A 24,596-nucleotide genomic window follows, 5' to 3' on the forward strand; every position below is an offset into this window, starting at 1 on the left:
CCTCTCGGTGTGGTCTACTGTAGCTCCTCGAGTCCTCCTGAAGATGACCAATTCCTCATGCGAACCTGTGAGCAACTCTCCTCCAACTACCACTTCACGCATCTGCTGTCAGGTGACTTCAACGCTCCAAAGGCCTGGTTGGAGCTCCAGCGCGTCGAATCAAGCGGACCGTTTGCAGCGGCGCTGATTGAAGTCGATCTACAGAGCGCTTGGACTCAACATGTCGTTGCACCCACCAGATACTTCGCAGGCTAACTACCATCCCTCGTGGATTTGGTCATCACTAACAAAGGACACTTCGTTGATCAGGTAGCAATTAACGCTCCACTAGGACACAGCGACCACTGTGTTCTGACCTTTGATTTCATCTGCTATTGGGTCAGAAGTCTCGACCCTCGAACGTGGTTTCGAGACTTCTGCCGTGCAGACTTCTCAGGCATACGCATCTTTCTTGAACAAGTTAAACTAGGACCAGCCTCAGTGGAGGAATTATATAGGACTATTGTCCATAAATTTCACGAGGCTGACGCGATGTTCGTCCCAAAAAACCAGCACGCAGTCGGATGAGCCACAGGCTGCCAAAAAGGATTCAGTGACCTATGGATAAGAGGCCCCAAATTTTTTTCCACAAAGTTGACTACAGGGGATGCAGAAGATGAACTGGCATATCGTAAAATGCGGAACCGCTGTGAATCAGAAATCCGCCAATGGAACACGAAAACAAGCCACTATCCTGGGCCCTGCTCGTAAAAAGAAAAACGTACTGTTCAAATACATGAAACCGCCGCAGAAACAAGCCATCCTCATTCTCCTTGAGGGGCAGGAACGGAAGACCCATGAGTGACCCAACAGTGGTATCTGAGGCTTACAGAGAACACTATGCAGTTCTATATTCAGCCCCAGTGTCCTCGTCACATCCACTCTTGTCAGGGCGTAACTACGAACAACCTCTAGCCGACTTGGCCTTCACGGCGGAGGACATTCGTCAACTCTTGCACAAGACCAACCCATTCTGCGCGTTGGGGCCGATGAGGGAGATCCAAGGATCTTGCAGCAAACGTCGTCTACACTGGCAAATCATTTATACCTGGTGCTTCGTCAGCCGCTTGACGAAGGCCGCCTACCCTCTGCTTGGAAGGAAGCGATTGTCACGCCAATCTACAAAACTGGCAGCTACAGGCCTATAAGCCTCACTAGCGTGCCATGCAAGGTGATGGAACCCATTCTGAAGCGAGCTGTCCTAGATCACCTTACTTCTAGCGACCTGATATCTCCAGCTCAACACGGATTTCTCCCAAACCGTTCTTGCGTGACAAATATGCCCGTGTTTATGGACAGCTTAACCCAAGCCAAGGACCATGTTCTTGCAAGTCCATGTCTACTCTTTGCGGACGACTTGAAACCCTGGATTTTCAATGCCAGTGCCCTCCAAATGGATGTAGACGCTGCAAAGCAGTGGTCGTTGGACTGGCACCTTCCTCTGAATGCTGAAAAGTGCGTCCATATTTCATTTGGAGGAGACTCAGTGAATGCCTTTGTCATGCATGGTGAGGGAGGACCAGAAAACATCATGAGGATAGACACCAAAAAGGATTTGGTTATCTGGGTCTCCTCGAACTTGTCCTTCTCACTGCACCATGAGAAGTCGGCCCAAAAGGCATTCACCATTTTACGGATGATCCGACGCACCTTCTCTTCTATCACCCGCATGGACTTCCAAGTACTCTATGGGGCCTACTTCAGACCACTCCTGGGATACGACAACCAAATTGTCTACTCAGGACGCACGAAAGATGTCTCGCGATGCTTGATCTCCTTCCCCTGGAGTATCGTCGCCTACGGGGGGACCTAATTCTTACTTACGCCCTGTTTGACAAAGCTTGGACAACAGGTTTTCACCGTTGACCCAGCAAACATACGGCGGGGACATAGTAAGAATATTTTCAAGCTCAGAGCGCACACATTCATTGGGCAAAATTTTTCTCGCTTCGGGTAGCAGCTTCGTGGAATGACCTTTCTCCGACAATTGTCCACGCTCCTTCTAAAACCCAGTTTAAAGCACTACTAGGCATTTATTTATGCGAATCCTCGCGCTGGCAAGCATACTGCCCCGCGCTGAGAACATAAAGAGCAGTGCTATACCCTTTTTCACTTGTGCCTTTCAGATGAACGACAGCCACTGACCGACAAGAACAAAACCTACCCGGGAAACTTGGGCAAGAGCCTCGATCCTGTGTATCAATCCGTGAATCCGTGAAAATCCATGCTGGGGATCGGGACATGCATGACCATTTCTCCCATGAAAATGGCAATGCCCTCGGATTTTCCACCAAACTGCTGCCATGTGGGCCAAAGACTTCGGTTAAGGACCCCAATCTTCCTCCTGTGTAGGTCTGGTCATACTGGCAGTATCCCAACCAACGCATGACCGTGAAAATTGCAACTAACAATCCTTCCATGATATATCGGCGGTCGCGCGGTGTTACAAGCCAGGTCGCCTTGATTGCTGAATAAAAGAGGATGCATAAGCGTAAACATGCTACTACTGACGCTTCCCTTCCTACTCTCCCACTCATTCTCTTTTCTGTCATATCCCACCCCAATTAGAGTACTCCGTCCACTCGTCTAGCCATGAAACTGATGATCACCGTCATGGACAACATGAAATCAGTGATGCTCCACTGTTGTACACCAATGATTTATCTGAAAGTCTTGTTGTAAAAAAAGGTAAAAGTGTACGGAGAAGTGACAGTACCAACCCACCACAGTCATTCTGTGGTTTCTACACAATTCAGGCAATCTGGATAGAAACTGATAAAAAGAACGCCGTTACTAGGAGATACTTGCAGAGCCTCGAACTGGGCGTAGATGGTGTTTACACGGGAGGCAAGTCGCACCGACAACATTCAGACTTTTCTCAATCGTTTCCACACCCCTTGTCAAGGTCAAGGATGGCATCATCTCTGCTTCCGTTACTCTGAATCAGTCACGGAAAACAGCGAATGATCGTTCGGCGCAATACATGGCCTAACCACCTCAGCTTCCGGTGCTGGATGTATTCTCCAATGGAAGTCCCTTTTGCACAACCGAAAATCCGCATTCTAATAGCCTCATTACGGTTTCGCCGAGCTATGGATTTGACACAACGGGCCCTGCAAATTCGTGCACTGACCTCGTTTGTCACACTAAAGTCGGTACTGATACAACTTCCAAAATACGTAAAATGCTCCAAAACTTCGAGTATCTCTCCCTGGATTGTAAGTGGGGTATTCAATGACCGGAGCCTCCATCTTTATACCCCAATCTTGCTACGAATTACAAACCGGTCGCTACGAAATCTCGTCATTCACCGGAAGACGAACAGTTTATACTAATCGAATGCTCACCGACAGCATAATCGAAGCACCAATTTCCCCACGGAGAGCGCAAGTGCTCGTAACGCTCAATACGAACCACATGAGACGCATGGTCATGATCTGCAGCCAGACCATCATTCGCATTATACAACTTGACACTTATCCTTTACCAAGACTTGGGTGAGGTGCAACAGTGGTTAGGGCACGAATTAACTGGCCGGAAGGTCCGTTGTTAGAATGCGTTCTCTGCATCTCGACTTCTGCAAAGGCTCGGACAACCTGACAGTATTCCAGCCTCGTGCTTTTTTTGGCTGGCATGGCAGCTAGACACCGAAAGGGTCTTACAGCTATACGAAGACTGGATTAAATGAGTGAAATATTCACATGCTCTACCGTTCACAGTACGCTGAACATCCAGGGTGGATGTCGTCAGGTCCCAATAATCATGTTAGATAAGTCGTTCACTGCATTCGAAGCCTGCGGAAATCTGTGCCGGTTTCGGCGCATTTCTTTAGGGGTCAAAAACGGGGTGGCGTGTTTCCAACGAACATTAAGCCATATAATCGAAGCCGGACAGTTGAAAAACATTCGCCCACATTGACAACATAAATGTATGCGGAAAAAGTGAAATGAACACGATCATAACCTTAGGCATTTTCTCGACATCGCTAAAACATTCAACATTACTTTGAACAACTCAAAAGGTAACCTGGAAACTGAAGAGCTTACTCTCCCGCGTTACAAGGTCTCCAAAGGTATTTTCAAAACGGACCCAGAACGAATGTGCCCCATAAGAGAATTCCCAATCCCACAGAACGGAAAATCACAGCAAAGAGCCGTGGGTCTGTTCGTCTATCACTCACAGTGGATACAGCCGTTTTCTGACAAAATTCGTTCTTTGATTAAAAGCAAGATATTTACACTCCAGACAGTGTCCAAACAGCACTCATGAACCTCAAGCACGAATCGCAAAATGCAATTGTCGTTACTGTTGACTACATCATCCCTGTCGTCGTCGAAACTGATGCGTCTGAAATCACTTGGTGCATTCCTGGGCCATGGTAATCGGCCGGTGGCGTTTTTCTCTAGGGCCTTGACCGAATGCGGGAAAAAGCCATTCTGCTGTCGAAGAAGAAACGCATGTATCGTTGAAACGATCCAAAAAATGGAACCACTATCTCCTCGGGGGACATTTTAAACTGATCATTGGTCAACATTTGGCCTCTCTTATGTTTTGGGAAGGTCAGATCCTAACGAACAATTCTAGCTTTTGTAATTTTTCACCTAGATTTTATTTCTCTCCTGTTGTATCCAAATGAGATGCAGCGCTTTTTCTTCCTTTGGTTCATCTATTCATCATCATCAGCTTAAAAACCGCGTACTTGTACAGTGGTTGTAGCTACCACAATTTCGTTCACCGATGATTTGGGGAGGTTGGGTAGGTAGCTGCTCATTGGAGGCGGGAGCTGATAAATTGGTGCGTGAATACAGCATTGTCAGTGTACTGTTAAGAGGGGGGAATCGGGAGGGGAGCTATGGATTTGATGCATTAGCGCCATTGAGGGTGAGATTGCCATGCCTAACGATGTCTAACCATTGATGTGGCTCGTCTCGGGGTCTCCATTCAGGAAGACGGCAGTGACCAGTGCAGCTGAGTTTGCTGGTAATGGCTTTTATACTTTGCTGCCAAGTCATTGTTTGACCGCCTCTGGCTCGTTTCCACCCTTCACATGGTCTTGCAAAAAGGACCCTTCGAGGAGTCCGGTCGACTGGTATATGGAACACATGACCAAGCCAGCGCAACCTATGCAGTGTGATCGGTCCATCCATCGAGAACGAGTTATTTCTTCGGAATACAATTCGACTTACTTCAACATTGCTGATCCGGTGTTTCCACCGGATTCGGCAGTGTGCCGGTGACATCGATGGTCAAACACTGAAACACTTTTGACGTCCTCGGCCACGCAGCAGCCACGTTTCTGATCCTCATAGTAGTACAGAGCCCACCGCAGCATTGTAAACTCGACCCTTGACAGATAAGCTGATGTCACGCCTGCACCACAGGTGACGCAGGTTCACAAAAGCGGCTCTAGCCTTCCAAATCCGTGTGGAAGTGTCATCTTTCGTGAGATCACCGGGACGGATACAGCCACCCAGGTAAACAAACTTGTCTACTACCTCAATCGGTTCATCCGCGAGTATGAGGCTAGTTTCCTAGCCCACCCAGTTTTTCAGTAGCACTTTACACTTTGCAGGGGTGAAGCGCATGCTAAACCATGAGTCAGAATTATTTAGATTACCTAATATTGCTTGCATTACCATGAGGTCCGATCCCAGAAGAGCTATGTCGTCTGCGTACTCGATATCTGTGAGCGGACGCCCCGGGAGCACTTCGACTCCACAGGCATTAGAGGCTGATGATGAGTCTTCCATGATCGAATCGATGACGAAGCTGAAGAGGAAAGGTGAAAGAGGACACCACTTGATGTGCACGCTCCATGGCGTGATCGGAATCAAATGGTGTGCCCCAGAGGGATTCCCACTTGTGACTGATGGTTACGTTTAATTCACCACTTACAAGGCGTCTCTGTAGCTAATAGCTAATGTAGAGCCCTTTCGGTGCCTAGCTACCATGCCACCCGTAGAAAGCAAGACGGCTGGAGTACTGCTTGGTTGCTCAAGCCTAAACATGGGAAGTCGAGATGCAGAGTTCGAGTTGAAACCATAGACTTTCCGGTCAACAAACCATCGAGTCATCTCTGTAGCTGGACAACATCAAGTTGAATTGCTGGTAATCTTCCAGAACTCGATGGGTACAAGGTTGTAGTGGCGATTTGGACGCACAAATCACGCAATAAACCGGAAGTACCACGAAATGAAAAGCAAGAATATTGATACCAGGAATGAGGTGCTCAAATGTGCTGGCAACAAATATCCTAACAACGGTACTCAGTGCTTGCGAAGTACCTGTTGCGTCTGTAGGAGCTAACTGAGTGATTTAGGAGCTTGATGCAATTTATTCTCACGTTGATAGTCTAGTTACTCGAGTGGGAAGGAAGAACACGAAGGTCACCAGATGAATATCGGCTATATTGCAGATGAACCAATCGAAGAAGGAGCGCTGCGGCTCAGCTGGCTACAACAGAGAGAAAATGAAATCTAAGTGAAGTATTACGAAGTCTATAATTGTTCGTTGGGACCTGACTGTCATAACACTACCGATATTCACATAGTATCACAACGATGGAATTGGTGATACCAGTGCGCATCGTTTTTGGTGCTCTTTTGCTGATGATAATGTGGATGCGGGGTATCTTGATCAGGATGTTGATGGTGATGAGTGTATCAACGTAATCAATTGTCTGATCAAACTGTCTGATGTTTTAGCTTGGTAGCATGCAGTGTTGCTGTAATACTTCGAAATCTGTTTGTATGGAGCGAAGGTTAGTTATAGCAGATACTCTAGACCACTTCTGCTTGTTGGTTCTTTCAGATGAGATTTTACGGCGGCGTTATTCTTGTTTTCACAAGTGGTATAGTGTGCAACATATCCATCGTAACCCATATTCGGGAAACTAAATTCCAAGCTTAGAGATGGTGAACTTTTAATTGAGACCCTTTGCCCTCCTTATGTCTCATTTGTGATTTCTAAAACGTGAAATCCGAACTGTCAATAAACCCCTTCGTCTCTACCTTGGAGATGAAAATTGATGTCATGGAATCCTTTTGATTTAGTCGGGAACGCATTTAAAGCTTATTTATCATTTTATTTTTAGACAACCGCCTACTGGACGGATTCTCCATTACGCTGCTGAGCTGGACAGTGTGTTACATCGGCCGTCTGGGTCGGTGTATCCTAGATTCAAAAACCCGTTTAATTCAATGTAGGCTTAATACACTGTTTGTTCCAAAGAGACAATGTGAAATGAGAATTCTCAATGTTGCCGAGAAAAATGACGCAGCAAAAAATATTGCCGAAATCCTCAGTGGAGGACGAATTAACAGAGTATGCAAAAACGACCATAACGAACCTACTTTTAGCGCGAAGGTCTTTCGAAATTTAATAAAATATACGAGTTTGCCTACAATTTCGGTGGTGCTCATGCAACCATGGTCATGACCTCAGTGTCTGGTCATCTGCTGAACTATGAATTCTCTCCTGCCTTCAAATCGTGGTATGAAGTTTAGGCGTCTCAGCTCACCTTTTAGGCATGCATCTGACCCCTTGGTGCTGTTCGACGCCCCCGTCAGTAAAGGTGTGATAAAAGACGGTGAACCCATCAAGGTGAGTGTACGGAAACCTTTCTTCTTTTGTTTTCTTTGTTAAACACCCTATACCATGTAGCTACGGTGTATTCGACAGCATTGTCAAGAAATTCTAGATGGCTTCTATTGGTGGCGAGTCCTTTCGGACGCTCTGTCTCCTAAACAGTCTTTGCTTCTGTACAGTTTACCTTCACAATGCAATATTTCCCGTTACTAAAGTATAGCGGCGAAGGGCCTGCCTACATCGACCATTTCGGTACAGTTGTTCAGCTACGAAAGTTTCACCATGAATTTTTAAAATCACACCTTTAATTCATCTGAATGAGCCATAGAGAAGTCGCCCTGCGCATGAAAATAATGGTAGAAGGGGGTGCTTAAATTCGATTAATTCGCACGTCCAACACGGAGAAATAAGGCCCCATCCCAATGTGACGGTTTTTGTGTTTTCGTGGTCCACTGTTTTATCCTAGCTTACGCCCAACTGACGCTCGCATAGTCTCGTACCGGATTGGTCGAGTAGTAGGGGATCACGGGTTCTCTAGGCTGGTAGTTTTAGCATCTCGGGGGGGGGGGGGGGTCACACCTTTAATTCATCTGAATGAGCCATAGAGAAGTCGCCCTGCGCATGAAAATAATGGTAGAAGGGGGTGCTTAAATTCGATTAATTCGCACGTCCAACACGGAGAAATAAGGCCCCATCCCAATGTGACGGTTTTTGTGTTTTCGTGGTCCACTGTTTTATCCTAGCTTACGCCCAACTGACGCTCGCATAGTCTCGTACCGGATTGGTCGAGTAGTAGGGGATCACGGGTTCTCTAGGCTGGTAGTTTTAGCATCTCGGGGGGGGGTGTGTTCCTTACAAGTCAGATTACTGTGGGAATCCCAAACCAACCACTGCCGTCTTGCTTTTGAATCAAAAGCAATCTTTTCACTTCTTTGAGAAAAAGATTGGGACATAAACTTGGTGTTAGGTGTATCTGTGAGACTTGGAAGAATGGTTAATTTCAACCACATCGAAGCCTACCGAAAGCTGTTCAAACACAACGACTTTCACACTGCATGTCTGCCAATCGCCCTCACCAACTCGATAAAAAATGTGTCGTGATACATCGACATACGATGGTTGAACCTTGCACGCGTTCCCGCACCCGCATCGACGAATCAACTGGCCTGCTTATGTACTACGAAAACCCCAGGACACTTATAACTCAGTCGCCAGCTGATCCTGGGGACCTGTTGATCATTTTTGGGTCACTATCTCATCATTAACCTGGTACTTTCTCTGCCGCCGGCAGCGTTCTGCTAGCTCATCCCTGAGGTATGACTAATTGAATAGATGGCCTAACAGACGAAATACTATAATGTATTGTATTGCAACAGTGTTACCTTCAGTTAATTTGGCATTCTTGACCCATCTTTTTATGCTTCTAACGTTTAGATCCGCGGGACGGCGTGATGTCTATAATGTCTCTGTCATTACGCCAAACAGCAATATCACAAACTTGAAACTACCTCTCGTAGCCCCTGGGCGTTGGTCTATTGTCAGGTTGTCAGCTCAGCCATACTTATATGTGGAGTTATTTCGCAGTGATGCTCCTGAAGCCGAATTTCTTCACAGCTAGCTTACTGTCAGGCACCAAGGCCTTTGTATTCTCGCCGATTAAACACTTGCTGTTGGTGTGCAACCATAGGGTGTTTATTGGAACATGTAGGGTTCGCTCACTCATGGGCTATTTGGAAGTGGTACTATTTCTAACGATAATATGATGTGTTTTTGAGATGAAACACTAGCTAACTTTTCACTCACAATGACCACTCCAGTGCAACTGATTGTCAAATGACTGAGCACTTCAAGGTAGGTGCAGCTGCCACCTTGACGTGGTGGTCGGGCTTGAGTGCTGCAGCGATCCCGCGGGCTACACTGGCAGGAACTTCGTTCCACAAGGTGCAATCATGCCAGGAAGGCTAAAGGGGAGCAGCCAGCTAGCTAACTTTCACTCACAATGACCACTCCAGTGCAACTGATTGTCAAATGATGGGACTGAGCACTGCAAGGTAGGTGCAGCACTAAATGAGTGCCAATTATTGGTCATTTTCGGGCATTCTCTTATTATGTGAAACGAGACATTTCTTCGCAGTATACATATTGGTAGCCAGTTTTGCTCCATCGAACGAATCCGCATATTTTTAAACATTTTAAGAAGCCGTCCATTTAGGATGCCCTCGGCCAGTCTGTGCATGAGTTCTTTTCAGACGGTTTACTCTTCAGATGTTGTCACTAGCTGGGATTTAATTTTTAATGCTGTTGTTCTCTGCTAGTAACCTTACGAATTTTGATTGAAGTGATTCAATTCTGAGAATTTCTTCAATCCTATCTATAGGAGACTCTTCAGCGAGAAGTTCGCCGTTGTAACAGACTTATTATATGGACAGACTGTGATCGTGAAGGGGAGAATATTGGTGTGGAAATAGTTAACGTATGCCGCGAGGGTACGTCGTTCTTTTTCTGCGCATCTTGTGTCAAGTTACTTCTTCTCCTTCGCTCGTTGTTGAAAGTTCGAACTCACCATCTATTTTTCTTACAGTCAAACCCAATATAGAAGTTTTTCGCGCCAAATTCTCGGAAATCACTCCTGTGTGAGTTGTATTTGTTTTCTGACGTCCGTACTAATGCGTGCTGGAGTTTTAATTAATCTAACCAACAACTTCATGGTTCAACATAGCGATATCGTTGTTGGATGTTGCTGTTTCATCATTTAAAGTCAGCAAAAGTCCTTTGAAGATAGTCAGGAGAGAAATAAATCTTGAAAGGGTTCGGTCGCCAGCCGACAACCGCAAGTAGATAGGAAAATTTACATTTTTTATTCTGCTCAGCTGATGGTGACATTTGTTCCTAATTAGTTTGGACCCCATCACAGTACAATCAGTCCTCTCCAAGTGAGTCTTATTCGTGAAAGCAGTTCTGTTGCAGTTCCGCATCAGAATCAGTGATAATAGAATATAAAAAACTTCAGTCGTACCGCCTCTGTGTTTCTTCAAACGCCATTAGTGGTGACAAATTTAAGCTCGGGAAAAATGCTAGTTTTCGGCATCGTCATCGTTTCAGATACACCTACGCCTTTTCTGTTGGTCATGACCAGGGTTGGGCGGTCTGGCAATACTTGGCCTTTTTATTCGCTTGTGTTAGCGGTAGTTGTGACCTGGATTAGTCCTACAGCTGAATGATTACGTGTTGCTCTTTGATTCTTAGTTCTTTTAACCTATCAGTTTGTGGATGTGTTTACCATGTGTTATCGCGCTTATGTTTTTCGCTTGGGTTTATTTGGTATAACCACCTGTTTCATACCCTCCTTACCGATCTAACTTAATATGTATGAAAGCAATTCCTGTATCTGTGCGTCTTACTTTCCTTTTTTGAGAAGCTTTTTTTAACCACCAACAAAGAGGACGAAAGGATGCATTCTAAATATCGCTGCAGCTCCATGTAATGGGATGCGGAACACTTTTATGGGCTGCTGAAAAACCAACAAATGACAAATAAAGTCCACGAGAACTGTAACAGCAGGTTTCATCAGTAGCACAAGGTTTCGCCGTACCAAATGGGGTTAACGGGGTAGATCTATTTTCGACCACCTTTGTTTTGGCCGTGATCAGTCTTGTGGTCTTTGTCAAGGAAACTCGCTCTTTTATACACAGCCCCAAGTGCCAGAATGCATAGAACGAAGCTACAGCAAACCCAATGTTTTTAGTGTGTGCCGAAGAAATCCGCGACCATCTATGTAATCAAATGCTGTCCCGCAGGTTTCGGAATTTTGTGGTGCATCCCAACTGCGATTCTAAGCAAGTTGCTCATCCGGTGGAACGTTGTGCATAATTCAACCATAAGCACGTTGGGTTTCTGAGACTCGGCGGTTCAGGCGTGTTCAGTGTGTGTTGGTGAAGGTAACTGGCGGGTCCGCTCAAGCACCGGATAAACCATAGAACACCAGGATTGATTGAATCTGGAAAAAATTTCCCCGCATGTTCCAAACAAGTTGAGGCGACCACTTATCGGTCATCAAGCAAAAGGGAGTGTGTGAACCGACCGTGAAGTCTGGTGGGCACGGGAAGCCATGAAATGGTAGAGATCTACAAAGTCGGAAACGCGTGAATGTTTATCAATCCGTTATCGATCAATCGGACTCCGTATACCACCTGTGTGCGAAACCATCAAGGATCTGAATTGAGTGTCCATCTTGAATAAAGAAGACCGCCTCGACCACTGGGCCTAATACTTTGAACACCAGTTATCGTGACCACCTGGTGCCACCCATCTGGTGGCCACAGCTGATGTAGAACCTTGGAGGATGAACGTGGAACTTTATGACCGCATGTTCTCTCAAGCGCCATCGAGCTCCTGATCCAGATGACCTCCCACACGCACTGTTAAGGATGAAATTGAAGTCCTCAGTGTACACTCGTTTTATTCGTTTGCGTGCATCTAGGCAAAGAACAACTGGAGAGAATCGGTGATAGTGCCCATTTTAACGAAAAAGGGGTTCGTAGTGAGCGTGGTAACCACAGCAGGACCAGCTTGACTTCGGTCGCACCGAAACTGCTGGTGTCGCTTGTGCTTCGTTAAACACTGACTCAAGAGCAGCAAGCAGTACTCCAGCCTGGTAACGGTTGTGTTGGGTAAATCTCGACACTGTCCTGACACAGTACAAACGACCTGGATTCCCAACTTGCATTCGACTGAGTTGACAGTCTGTCCTCCTTGACCCGCTTGCCCATCAAGCCTGTGAACGTAATAAGTTCCTTGTATTATCAGACTTCCGACGTGTATGTGTATACGCACAGCTCCCCAAAACTTTGCGTACACAGTGATGTCCGTCTCCATTCCTACTTAATTTCGTAGTCGGTGAGATAGTGAAACGACTCTGGAAGGTCATTCGAACCCCGGTGTTCATGCATCCTCTGACAAAAACCTTGTTAATCTGGAGTATGTGAACAGAGAGGAAAAGGCATGTGTTTTTTGGATGAATCAAAGTTATAACATCCTTTGGTATGAAATTTACACCCACAAATACTCTTGGATATACAATCATGTACCTTGGAATTTGTATGAGCTGATTGTGGCAGATGAGGTCAGTGTACGAGTCTGCAAGGCTTGGGGCGCGTTGGCTTATTTGATATCCCTATGTTGTCAAAGCGGTATATCCCTGAATCTCATGGGACGTGTCAGGCTACAGTACAGGCTGTATTGTTGTATGCCTGTGAGACTTGGCCCGTTCGAGCACCGGAACTGAGATTTCTTCAGGTATTCGACAATCGTTGTCTCCTTTTGGTTGGTGTTGACGAATCCTTAATGAGGCACTTGCAAAGTGAGTTTTCTGTTGTACCACAGGGATTTTGTTTGGCGAGTATGTTCGGCACCAGAGGCTGCGTTGGTTAGGCCATGTATTGCGCAAGCTGAACCATCATTTGTCGAAAATGGCTGTTTTATGCGTCCCATTCTGAGAGGTGGCCAACCCTTGATCAAGCAGAAGGATGTGAAAGATATTACGGAATGTCTGGGTGCTGTCGGCGCGACTCGCCTTCCAGCATGGCGACCGCATTATCCCCACTGTGCTGGTTGAGGACGCTGCAGGGTGTGGTTGAAATTCTATCGGTGGAATTCCTGTTGTCAGTTTCTATCCCGAATGCCCGAATGAGTGTCTGGAGGTGTAGGCACCTCAGAGTGATTGTGATAGGCTGACGCCAAGTCGCTCCCGCGTCCACAATGAGGCTTTCAAATACGTCATGTTTGTGTGGCAGCCAAGTATCAGTGTTGAACAGTGACGTCATACTGTCGATGATGATGATGATGATGATGCAAGTCTGGTGAACCTCATCTCGAGTCAGTGGCACTTCTTTCGTCTTCGCATCGCACCATATTAAGGTTTGTCCTCCTGTAGCTCCAGTCTTTTTTACCCGACCTCGTGCGATCACTTCAAACAGCTTCTCACAGAGTGGACCCATGTAAGCCATTTCTCATCCTTACAAATGTGTGTATGTTCGAACTGCTTACCAACCCTCCCTAATTCTACGACCTAGCTCTATTGACACCTCTTGGCTTATTCCAGTGGTTCATCTAAGCTTGCGATTCGTGGATGCAGCCTGCGGTGTTTTTGGAACAGGCTGCGGAATTATTATGTCCCCATTTAACCTGTCTATGCATTAACCAGGTTAACAATTTCATGCTTCAGGGTTTGTTGTCAACCTGAATGATGTAGACGGGTGGGTTGAATTCACTCTTCACCGTTTCAACCTGCACTATTAGTAGTGGTAGTAATAACGCGAAAACATTCCAGGTAAACTCACACAGGTAAACTCTCACATTTTGGTCATGTAGTTGGTTTGATTGCTAACTTGATTACATCGTATTCGCACAGGTTGAAGATACAGTATTCTGACGGTCTTCGAGAATGTGGAGAGCGCAAAAGCTAACATTAAAGTTGTATGACTCCAAAATGAGCACGAAAGAAACATGAAAATAAACTTACAAGTTAATTCAATAGAAAAACCATTCATACTGGCCGTTCGAGAAATATAGGCAACAACCATGAAGGTTAATGGATTCGAGGTTTGAAAGAAATCTTTCAACTGTAGCACCCTTTCGGTGCCCGAATGCTATGCTACCAGACACGAGGGCTGGGATACTGCCCGGTTACCCAAGTCTAGAGAGGGAATGTCAAGAGACAGAGAGGACCTTCTGACCAGCGAATTTGCGCCCTTACCACTGAGCCATCTCATCCCCGCAGCTTGAAACAATCATATTCTCTGCCTGTTTTCGGCTGGTAATTATGTAGTATGTTAATTATGTATTGAGTCTCTTGATGCCATCGAGGTTTTGACGCCATTTTAAGTGCCTTAGCAACTCATTGCGTGGACTTTCTAGGTTCCCTTATTCTGACACTGTTGTAAGTGGCAACTTTTGAGCAGGGATGAAGGTGATGTGACGATCAAATGGATTGCAAGCTTGACATGTGACTACGACGTACCACACGTGTCCACTGTCTAGTGCGACTCCGTGTTGTCACCATTTGGCTACTCACACCATGACTTAGTTGCTGACCAAAGCACACATCACTGCCTATAGTATTTCTCTGGAAAGTCAAAAATAAGCTGAGAAGAGCATTACATTTTAAGAGTAATGAGAATCCGCATCCGTTGCATTTTTGATTCTGTCTATTATGACCAAAGATTGAATAGGAGTATGATTAGACATCTGTGGCCAAATGGTCAAGTCTGATTGCTCCGTTATCCTCATGCTTATTTTTGCAGCTTAAGAGCACTGCGAAATTGAAGGCTTTGACAAAAAATTACTAGCATGGAATGATAAAATGTGTTCAAAAATGTTCTTATCAGATGCAGTCAGTGCTGAGGGGAAGGACACTTGACAGTGTAAGGTACGTCTCGGACATGAAACTGGTTGTACTAACCGAATGAAGTTGTTTTTGACGTAATCGGAGAAATTCATTGTAGTCGCGTATCGTATTCTATCTCAGTCCTGGACGCCAGAGGTTCTTTGCTTTTGCAGTACATCAGTTCTCACCTTTATCACCTTTATAGGGCGATCACTCGTGCAGTCAATCAGCTTTCCGTTCCCGATTATCGAGTCAGTGCCGCAGTAGATGGCAGACAGGAATTGGATCTCCGAATTGGTGCTGCCTTCACACGTTTTCAGACTCTTCGTTTGAGGCGTGTGTTTCCCCGTGCTCTGAGCAACCAACTAATCTCTTATGGCTCCTGTCAGTTTCCCACCTTAGGATTTGTGGTTGAGCGATTTCGTGAGGTGGACCGGTTCATTCCAGAGCCATTTTGGCGAATAGTGGGTGAGTACTGTAACTGAAGAGTGCGACTGCAGTCCCTTTCTCCATATATCTGACATTCATCACATGTTCGTCTTCTTACACGCCGCCTTTTATTCCATGCTTATGGATGTTACTGTTTTTGTTTGGTTATGCCATTGCCGAATATTGTAGTCGGTGCTTTAGTCATTTGACTGTTGTGATGAGTGATGTCTCCACTGACAGCTGTTTTTCTCTCTTCGAAGTTACCGCCGAACACAATGGCAAGGCTGTGGACTTTCAGTGGAAGAGGTATGGATGGAGTAGCATTTTATCCAGTGATACTGTGAAATGATATCATATCTATACATGACTTTCTCTTTTCAGGGGTCGCCTCTTCGATCATGATGCTTGCAAAGCCTACTATGAACACCTTTTGGAGGTACGTGATTTTTAGGTAGCATCCTCTACATCTTGCCACGTGATAATGAGCATGCCCATGTTTTATAGGGTACGTAAGATACTGGCGGCGCAGATGTAAGAATACGTGAAAATGAGTTTGGTTAAAGTACTACTGAAGACACAGAAAAAGAAAACAGCAAGTCTGGGAGGCACCCTTTTATATTCCCTGTTCCGCCGACAGCCTTGCTGCGCAAGTCGCCTGTGTCTGTGCTAGTGCACCTCCAGTTGCGCATCAGAGTGACCGTAAACTCTGTTACGACGATATACTACTTTATGTTATAGTATCTCAATATGCAGTTTTACAAAACTTAGCCCCATGAGCTAACAGATGTTGACGGGTTGAGTTCTCAAAAATTTTCTTATCTTCCCTACTCTGTTTCTTTATGTCTCTTCAATTTGCTGAGATCGGCTCTCTCTTGAGAAAGCTCGTACCATTATCTGGAGTACAAAGTTGACTTCTACTCCACTGTCAGATGTGTCCTTCTGTCATTTAAAAGGGCATTCTTTCAGGAGAACGATGCCAGACAATAATCGCTAAAACATTAGACGTTCAACGAAAACTTGTGAACTACGGTTATCAAGATTAAATGAATAGCTCATGGGTAGCACCCTGCAGCAGAGTGTCCTGGCGCTTTGAGCAGATAAACGACAACTCGGATTTTTTCAGATTATAAGACTTTGTAAAACAAATTGGAAACGGAAGTCTCAGGCGTGCAGTTCTGGGGCAAAATGTGGAAGAAACAACTTCCGTCTGATGAAGATAACAGACCTACTTCTGAGTTTACCACGTCCACTGTTGCAAGACTAAGTTCCTGCCTCTATTCACTCTTCAACTTTGTGAGTGACATGCTCCTTGATACTCTTCTGTCTGACTTTGAAACCTCGGATGTGAATTGCCCGGGATGCTCGTTCACAATTATTGGTCGTGGTATATTTTTTAAAACTTTTAGTCCATTTTAAATAATCTAAGTAGTTATGGCGCACGGTCTGTTATACGCCCCACACCCGCGAACCGTGAATTGTTGCTAAAAGCCTCAATGTAATGCTTTAAGACCGGTCAGTTAACGTACTGGCAAAGTTATTTAAATGGGCATTTGTGTAAGTCCCGATGGACTTGTTGGAGATGAGGCTATGCCTGGAATTGGGAAAGCTAGAGCAACTTTCCCTCATCATGGGCTTAACTCCAGTCTTTCAAATCACTCCGTTTCCGTCATTTGAATAACACAGTTTTCAGTTTTTGATCGGCTGCATCAGAAACACTATGGGGCATTTCAGCGGATTTTTATATACTTACAATATCACTGTGGTCACGTTCCTAAAATCCCATTTCCTTGCTCATTCTCGCTCTTTTCTTGAGATCGTACTCCTAATTGCATCATTGTTTTCAGAATCGTTACGGTCAGGTGATCGAGGTTGTGAAACGTCCGAAATCCAAGTTCAGGCCTGTCGCTCTTGATACCGTGGTAAGTGATGAATACCCTAAAGCCTTCCTCAACAATTCTGAAAGTCAATTCCCCTAGATTAGATTACACTGGTTGCTTTTCCATCCATTTATTTTACTTCATCGAATATCTTGTAGATGACTTCTGCAATAGAGCAGTTGGTTGTGGAATAGCAGACTTATTGCATAAGTTCGTGTTTACGGAATTTTGGCGTGACTTGTATAGTTCGTGGAATGCATTATCTAGACCTTCAATTTATGATAACTCTATTTGTTGCAGTGTCTAACGGGTGTGGGCTGGCGTTGCATTCAACCTTCTCACTGAAACCCTTTTCTGCCCATTATTTCTATGCACTTTCCTCACAGGAACTCGAAAAGTTAGCAACTCGAAAGCTACGCATTGGTGCGAAAGCAGCCATGCAATTGGCTGAGCGCCTGTACACTCGGGGATTCATTTCTTATCCGCGCACAGAAACGAACATTTTCCCACCCAACCTCGACTTGGCCACATTGGTTCGACTTCAAACGCAAGACAACAGATGGTCTGGTAAGGCCCCGACAGAGTGGTGATTCAGTACTCCCATGTCCCAACACTCCTCCTCAGCGTTTTACTCTGAATTTCATGATGCACTACCTCATATAATCAGTCTTGCAATTTTCGCATTCGATAAAATATTCATTTGAGCACTGTTTTGCTAGACTACCTCTATGGAATCGTCTACATGTGGCGGATTATTCGGGGATCGTTTGAAAACAGTCAATTTGTCTTACATGCCTGCAATATTTGGTTTGAAGACCGTGATTATTTTGTCCAGTTCGTTCATAATGTCTTATTGTTACTCTTGTTTACTGTTTCTTTATTGGATCGTGTGGTGGTTCACCGGCTCTGCCAGAAAGATTTACGCTATCGTTGAGTTTCTGGAAAAAACACCGTACTCTCGTCCTCGTTGGCAGCAACACCGTAAAACACTAGCCATAATTTCTAGGAATGAAAGGGCATGATAGAAGGATACTAATTGTTAGCTGACCTCATTTTTCCGTAACCCTCAGAATCCCAGGTGAACCGTGAGGACAGAAATGGAAGGGTATAGAGCCCATGCTCTATTCGGTGACCATATTTTCCGGGTCTATCTCTATTCTGGAACGCAAGTTGCACCATCAGTACTTTTTGCATTTATGTCCTTGAACGTTTTTCGTGTCATCTTTAGAGCCCTTTGGTTGTAAACTCTCATAATGCTTGCCCCAGCACTTTCTCTTTTGAAAGTTTCTTCAAATTTCATTCAGCTTTAAGAACTCATGAGACAACGTTGGTCTGTCACTTGGGGTGTCAGGCGTCCATAGGATTCGATCTTGATGTAGAACACTAAGCTGAAACGTCCTATAATATCCACTTCATGTGGTCTATCGCCTAACTGATGTGTGAAGCCGTTAGTTCAGTTTCTGTTGCAATGTCAAAAAATTAGCCACTTAAGCTCAATAGTGAGCACAACAGTGAGACTGGATGGTAGAAGCCGTTCTGGATATCCGTCTGGATATCCGTTCCAGTTAGCTTCGGACGCGTACCAGGTCGCTCTAATTTACTGTCATGCAGATTAATAAACAGTACCGAGAATACCTGACAAAAGTTACTCAGGTCTCTCTTCCACCTGTTATTTTAAACGCTGCATTTTTTGCACCTTTTTCTCAAACTGGTCCACTTTCCCTCTCTTTCTGTTTACCACTTGCAGACTTCGCCAGTCGTATTTTACAAACAGGAGTTAATCCGCGTAATGGAAAGTCAACTGATAAAGCTCATCCACCCATTCATCCGCTCAAGGCTGGAGCTGGTTTGCAGGTGGGTGATTTTTCTTTTGATGTTGCAATAATTTTGATTTGCATTCCACGACCAACAACATTACCAGCTTTCATTGGTTACAAACACCTGCCAGCATTAGCGTTCGCGCAACAATCTTTCCCTTATCATTGATATTTTCGTTCATTCCCTGTGACTATTTTGCTTACACATGCCATGGAGAAAAACATTGGACAGTCCCTGAAAGTTCGATGATCTTCCTCAGAACTGGGGCTTGTCTATTAGTTCGTAATAAAACGCCAGTTACCTTGCCTTAGTGGATTCCGATAACTTGATTGGGCGCATAATTGCACACCGAATGGTTCGTGCTTGTCCTTTTGGGCTGACATGGCTTTAATAACTTTCTCATCAGTTGTTTTGTGCACGCAGTTGAAGAGCATGGACGGTTTGGTCGACAGTTCGTCACTTGACTTGTATCTTCCACCTTCGCATTGATTAATATTCGTTCACCCAAGTTACCGTCAGCCTATTGATTGTTAGATGTATCTTTTCCCGACGTTTGAATGGCTAGGTATGGTGAGAAACACCAAACTGCCCAGAATTGAATTTTCCTCATAAGTCTCATTCTGCTTTGCCTTGTAGGGAGATGAGGCGCGTCTGTTTGAATTAATAACGCGCCACTTTCTCGCCTGCGTTTCTGCGGATGCCCAGGGTGCAGAGACGCTAGTTCGATTGTGTGTTGGAAAACCGTCTGTACCAGATGCCTCCAGTCGATCTACCCTGTTGTCTTCAGAAGATGGGGAAATTTTCGACGCGAAAGGCTTAGTTATTCTACAGAGCAACTACCTAGAGGTGTACATTTACGACCGTTGGGTGGAGCGTGATATGCCCGATTTTCAACTGGGCGCTTGGCTGTTGCCAACCAATATTGAGGTAAGCAAGTTTGGTGAAGTTTTTCCTTCCTGGTTCAATTATTCATGTTAAGAAGAACTTTTCATCAAATCACTTACACCTCTATCATTTCCTCAGGACGACTTTAGTTCAATCAAAAATCTCAGCCGTCTTATTTTTGTCACATCCTATCATCCAACAGGATTTTCGGTCTTTGCCTACTTTGATTTCTGAAGTTCGTCGATGTGGTACTGTCGGTTTTACTCATGCTTCGTTCTGTAGGCTCGTTCTCTTTTAAATCGTTCCAGATTATTTCCGGTCAAACCAGTCCGCCGCCATTGCTAACCGAGGCCGATCTAATTGCTCTTATGGATCGTCATGGTATCGGAACAGATGCCACTCACGCCGAGCACATTGAAACCATAAAGCAACGCTTATACGTGGGCCTCGAGCAAGGAAAATTTCTGGTTCCCGGACAGTTAGGAATGGGCTTGGTAGAAGGTATGATCCGTTCAACCTCAGAATTTGCCTTTAAACTTGCCATTTAATCCCCCGAGATTTTATCGAATCCTCTTTTTGCAGGGTATGACTCCATGGGGTTTGAAATGTCTAAACCACACTTGCGTGCTGAGCTTGAGGCAGACCTCCGACTGTAAGTGTTTGCTCTTACTATTCGGTGTGCTTTTTCCAAAGGTATTCATTAGATGCCACAAGCCATATTTTTGTCTCCGCCTTTCACGCTTTCAGTTTCGTGTGAGATCACTTGGGTATCACACTAATAGGTTTAGGTACAAAAATAATCTATCTGGCGGGCGTCCGGAATTTCTGTGCCATGAAACCATCGTTCTAGCAATTGGTCCCTTGGCTTGTGCTGTCTACTAGTGACCTCCATAACTTCAGTGTTCCGAGTATCCGGTTGCTGGACAGTCGGATGTCCGTTAGCCAGTGTGATCAGTCCCAAGGAAGGTAGCCGGAGCAAACATGCCAAGCTACCTCCTGACCATTAAAACAAGAGAGAAATATGTGTGTCAAACGGACCCGAAGTGCCTGTGCCCAAAACTTCCACAGCTTCCTGGCAACGCACACCTTATCACAGTACGCCTGATCGCGTGCCTTGGAATCTCTTGTGCAGATCATGGGGCCCTTTACCAAGTCAGTCGATTTCGCGAGACGGAATTATGTCGCTTTCTTTGGTTAAAATAGCTATTTCCTTTGATATCTGGTTCCTACGTCCCACTTACCTTAGGTAATCCAGTGTTGCACAGAGATTTTCGGGGATGCCTACCGTTTAGTTACCAGAAATAACTGGTTGTCTGAGTGATTCGATATGTTAGCGTCCAATGTGGTGGTTATATCATCAGGAACGAGAGATTCAGCTAGATTCAGTCGAGTTCTGTATCGAAACCAGATTTGTGTGCAAATGAGAGTAGGTGTTGCAGCCTGTAGCTTATTTATCGGGTTCCTCTAATACAACCACCTTTCTTATGTCAACAAGCTCGTCCAAACATTAAACCTGGATGGTACGAACGTTTTAATCTCAATGTGTGCTTAGTTGTAATGGAGTTTTGCCTTCCTATTTGTGTAATAATATGAATTGAGGATTGTGGCTTTATGTGTATAGCCAATCGTTTTTTTGTTTAATGAACATTTTGGGCACCACCAACTTACAAATGGCTGTAACAATAATGTTCTGGAATGCATTGATGCTTACTTTCTTTTTTTCCAGCATTTGTGACGGTCGAAAGACAAAAGACGGTAAGTGTACTTCTCTTCTGCTCAGCATAATGGTGCACACAATGCGTTCAGCGTTCCCCTTCAGCTAATTTCCATACCCGGAAAACAACTTGCACCATTTAGCGCATTTTTGTGCATAAAAGCCTTTAGAGTCTAGCTGATACCTCCTTCCTCAATGAAGTTTCAGGACCTTTATTTCTCACTTGAGTGATTTCTTGAACAAAAGGTAATTCTAAAAACTAGGAGGGACCATTACATAGACACATGCTGTATGTTTTCACAACACCTTTCCTTCCACAGTCTGAGCTGTGGGTTTTAAACCTTCGGTATTACATCTACCTTCACACCCTTACGGAACTGAACTGAACTGCCTCTCAGGAGCCGGTGTGTGGGTTATGTTCGTCAAAATCATCACCCTCTTTGCAAGCAAACAGGCTTCGAACGCCAATGAACGATCACAATAGATAGTATTTTTCGAATTAAAGCAACCATGATTCTCGCCTCATTCATCAAAGAGACGTTAGTGCCTAAAATACTTTAAAAGAGGCCATTTTCGGAACAAATCAACTGGCGGTTGAGAGATTCATGTGGAATTCCAGACTAGAGTGGACCAGACGTATAGACTAGCTAGCTAATATCTTTAATTTAAGGGCGCAATATTTAAAAGGCAATCACGCCTCAGTTTAGGTACATCTCGCTCGTAACTTTCCAGTCGACACTGAGCTTGCTGCCGTTATCACGACACAAAAGAAGGCACTGATTTAAATCAACCCAGCAGATTTTATTTATCCGAAAATATTCACGGAATGTCAAGGGCCTTCAAGCTCAACACTCTTCACACTCATTTTTGCGCTTTAGACCAGTGGTCCTCGAGCTTATTGGCTTATCGCTCCCCAGCTACGTTTGCATGAGGTGATTGTTCACATCAGCTGAATTTTACATAACACCACAATTGTATGATGTTCTCCGAAGAAGAGGTACGCTCATTGTGTAAGCGGTGATGACTTTACAGCGGACCTGTTTAGTGGAACTACGTAGTCACCAGTGTTTTCATTATGAACCAACAACTCACACCGTCTATAGTATTACAGTTCTTTCGAGTCCACTTCGGATATAGGTCATCAGAACTCGTTAATAAGCGTTATCCTCCTTCTTGGTGTAATTTACCGTGAGTCCTTCTGAAGAGGGACCGTCAACCGAGCGAAGCCGAATCCCGCTTTCTGGAAGTGGTTTTCCTTCGAAAGCCACTGTACATAAATACTGACGAATACTGCGTATGTTTGATAATTGGTATGTGAATGACTGACTGGCGGTTAGTCAAAAAGCTGGAATTCCCGGGCACGGACATTTTCAGCCTATTCGAACACTGAAATCCTTCACCACTTAAGCGACAACCCAACTTTCCCAAGGTGCCCGATAGAGTTCACGTACCTTTTCCTGCGGCTAAGCCCATTGAAACGGTGTTTTTGAAACTGGCGTTAGCCTGATATCTTTCTTACCGGAAGCCTGATCCAAGTACGCCGCAACGTTCGTAATCCGCTGCTGACCAGTTTCCACTATGATATTACACTGCAATCATAAAGTTCTTATCAATCCTTATTCTGTGGCCAGAAGCTTCGTTATCAAGTCGATTTAATGAAGGCATATTTAACACTGAGGTACAGCTGCGTGCGCTAAAGTGGCTGTACCTTGATGATAATACACGTACTTCGACACTGAACGTCCTTGGGCTACTCCGGTTCGTTCATAAGCATTCAAGAACTACATACAACAGATCCACTCTAGGAGACAAAGACTCATGTCGATGATCAGTTGCATGGTGAACTAATGACGGTTACTTGGATACTGCGTGCGTGGCATCTCAAATCCGTATTTTGCTTATCGGAATGAGCGTGTTATGCGTCCACAAACGTCCACGAAAGGAAACATCTCTGTCGCCACTAATGGTTCCATTGGCATCCAACCTTGTTGTGGCGCTTAGTCTCCCATTTCCCCCTTGAGGAACTGTAGGCTAAACAGACAGCCTTATAATAACTGTACGTTGATAAACTGTCCGGAGTCACATTGAGGCACCTTTTTCCTTGTTTCAGAGGTGTTGCGTCGCCACTTGGAAAAGTACAAGCGCCTGTTTCAGCAAGCAGTGGCTCAAGCTTTCCGTCTGGATCAGGCTTTAGCGGCTCGTTTGGAGCAGCCAGCAGAGAATGTCTCAGGTATGCCTTCAGGTTTATTTCACAAGTGTTTAGAAGTACCAGGTTGTATTTTTATCACCTACAGGTTCCCGTGAAATTTCCTTCATCGTTGCGGGTCACAGCGCTGGTGTGCAAAACCATGGACGCTTTGGTAATGCTTTAGTAGAACAAACACCTCATAAGCATTTTGTTCCAGGGGCGTATACCATCGGCTTCAAGGGATTCGGTGTACGTGTACGTGGTGTCCATTCGGTGTACGTGGAATGCTTGGGTTGCGGATTATCTAGTAATGTATTCCTCAATTTAGCTGTTCTATCCCCTCTTATGATTTCCATACGGTGTTTCCCGCGTAAGACTGAGGTTTCTTAGAGTGAGTTATTGGGATCACTTCGAGCGTATGAAACTTCATAGTGTATTTATCGACCTTATCTTCCACGCAAATAGTACAGTGGTGCTATTGCCGTACCATACAGACCATGAACAATCCGTTGGATGGGAACAATCAAATATGTTTAAAGTGAACAGGCCAGCCTTTGCTTTCGAGAGCATGTTCCCCTTTGATTCGTTATAGACCGTTCGATTGTAAAGGCCCTAATATCTGGGATACCTTCATAGCACAGCTGATTGCACGACAGCTTTTATGCACCTTGGTGC

General features: G+C 45.0%; 1 protein-coding gene across 1 annotated transcript in view; it reads left to right on the forward strand.

Annotated features, from left to right (window-relative positions):
• Positions 1–954: 954 nt before the first annotated feature.
• T265_13854 (hypothetical protein) overlaps positions 955–24,596 on the forward strand; it is a gene marked incomplete at both ends in the record, with an annotated part of 30,203 nt that continues 6,561 nt past the window's right edge. Inside the window, 19 exons of the mRNA XM_009170867.1 lie at positions 955–1,494; positions 2,987–3,257; positions 5,575–5,876; positions 7,245–7,362; positions 7,398–7,531; positions 7,566–7,641; positions 10,004–10,112; positions 10,148–10,259; positions 15,216–15,478; positions 15,511–15,745; positions 15,821–15,875; positions 17,284–17,358; positions 17,703–17,883; positions 19,064–19,170; positions 19,771–20,061; positions 20,328–20,520; positions 20,602–20,671; positions 21,746–21,774; positions 23,844–23,963. Of these exons, the coding sequence (XP_009169131.1) occupies positions 956–1,494; positions 2,987–3,257; positions 5,575–5,876; positions 7,245–7,362; positions 7,398–7,531; positions 7,566–7,641; positions 10,004–10,112; positions 10,148–10,259; positions 15,216–15,478; positions 15,511–15,745; positions 15,821–15,875; positions 17,284–17,358; positions 17,703–17,883; positions 19,064–19,170; positions 19,771–20,061; positions 20,328–20,520; positions 20,602–20,671; positions 21,746–21,774; positions 23,844–23,963 (3,280 nt within the window). The remainder of the gene's footprint in view (positions 1,495–2,986; positions 3,258–5,574; positions 5,877–7,244; positions 7,363–7,397; positions 7,532–7,565; positions 7,642–10,003; positions 10,113–10,147; positions 10,260–15,215; positions 15,479–15,510; positions 15,746–15,820; positions 15,876–17,283; positions 17,359–17,702; positions 17,884–19,063; positions 19,171–19,770; positions 20,062–20,327; positions 20,521–20,601; positions 20,672–21,745; positions 21,775–23,843; positions 23,964–24,596) is intronic.

Source organism: Opisthorchis viverrini, assembly GCF_000715545.1.
Source record: "Opisthorchis viverrini unplaced genomic scaffold opera_v5_106, whole genome shotgun sequence".
Taxonomy (NCBI): domain Eukaryota; kingdom Metazoa; phylum Platyhelminthes; class Trematoda; order Opisthorchiida; family Opisthorchiidae; genus Opisthorchis; species Opisthorchis viverrini.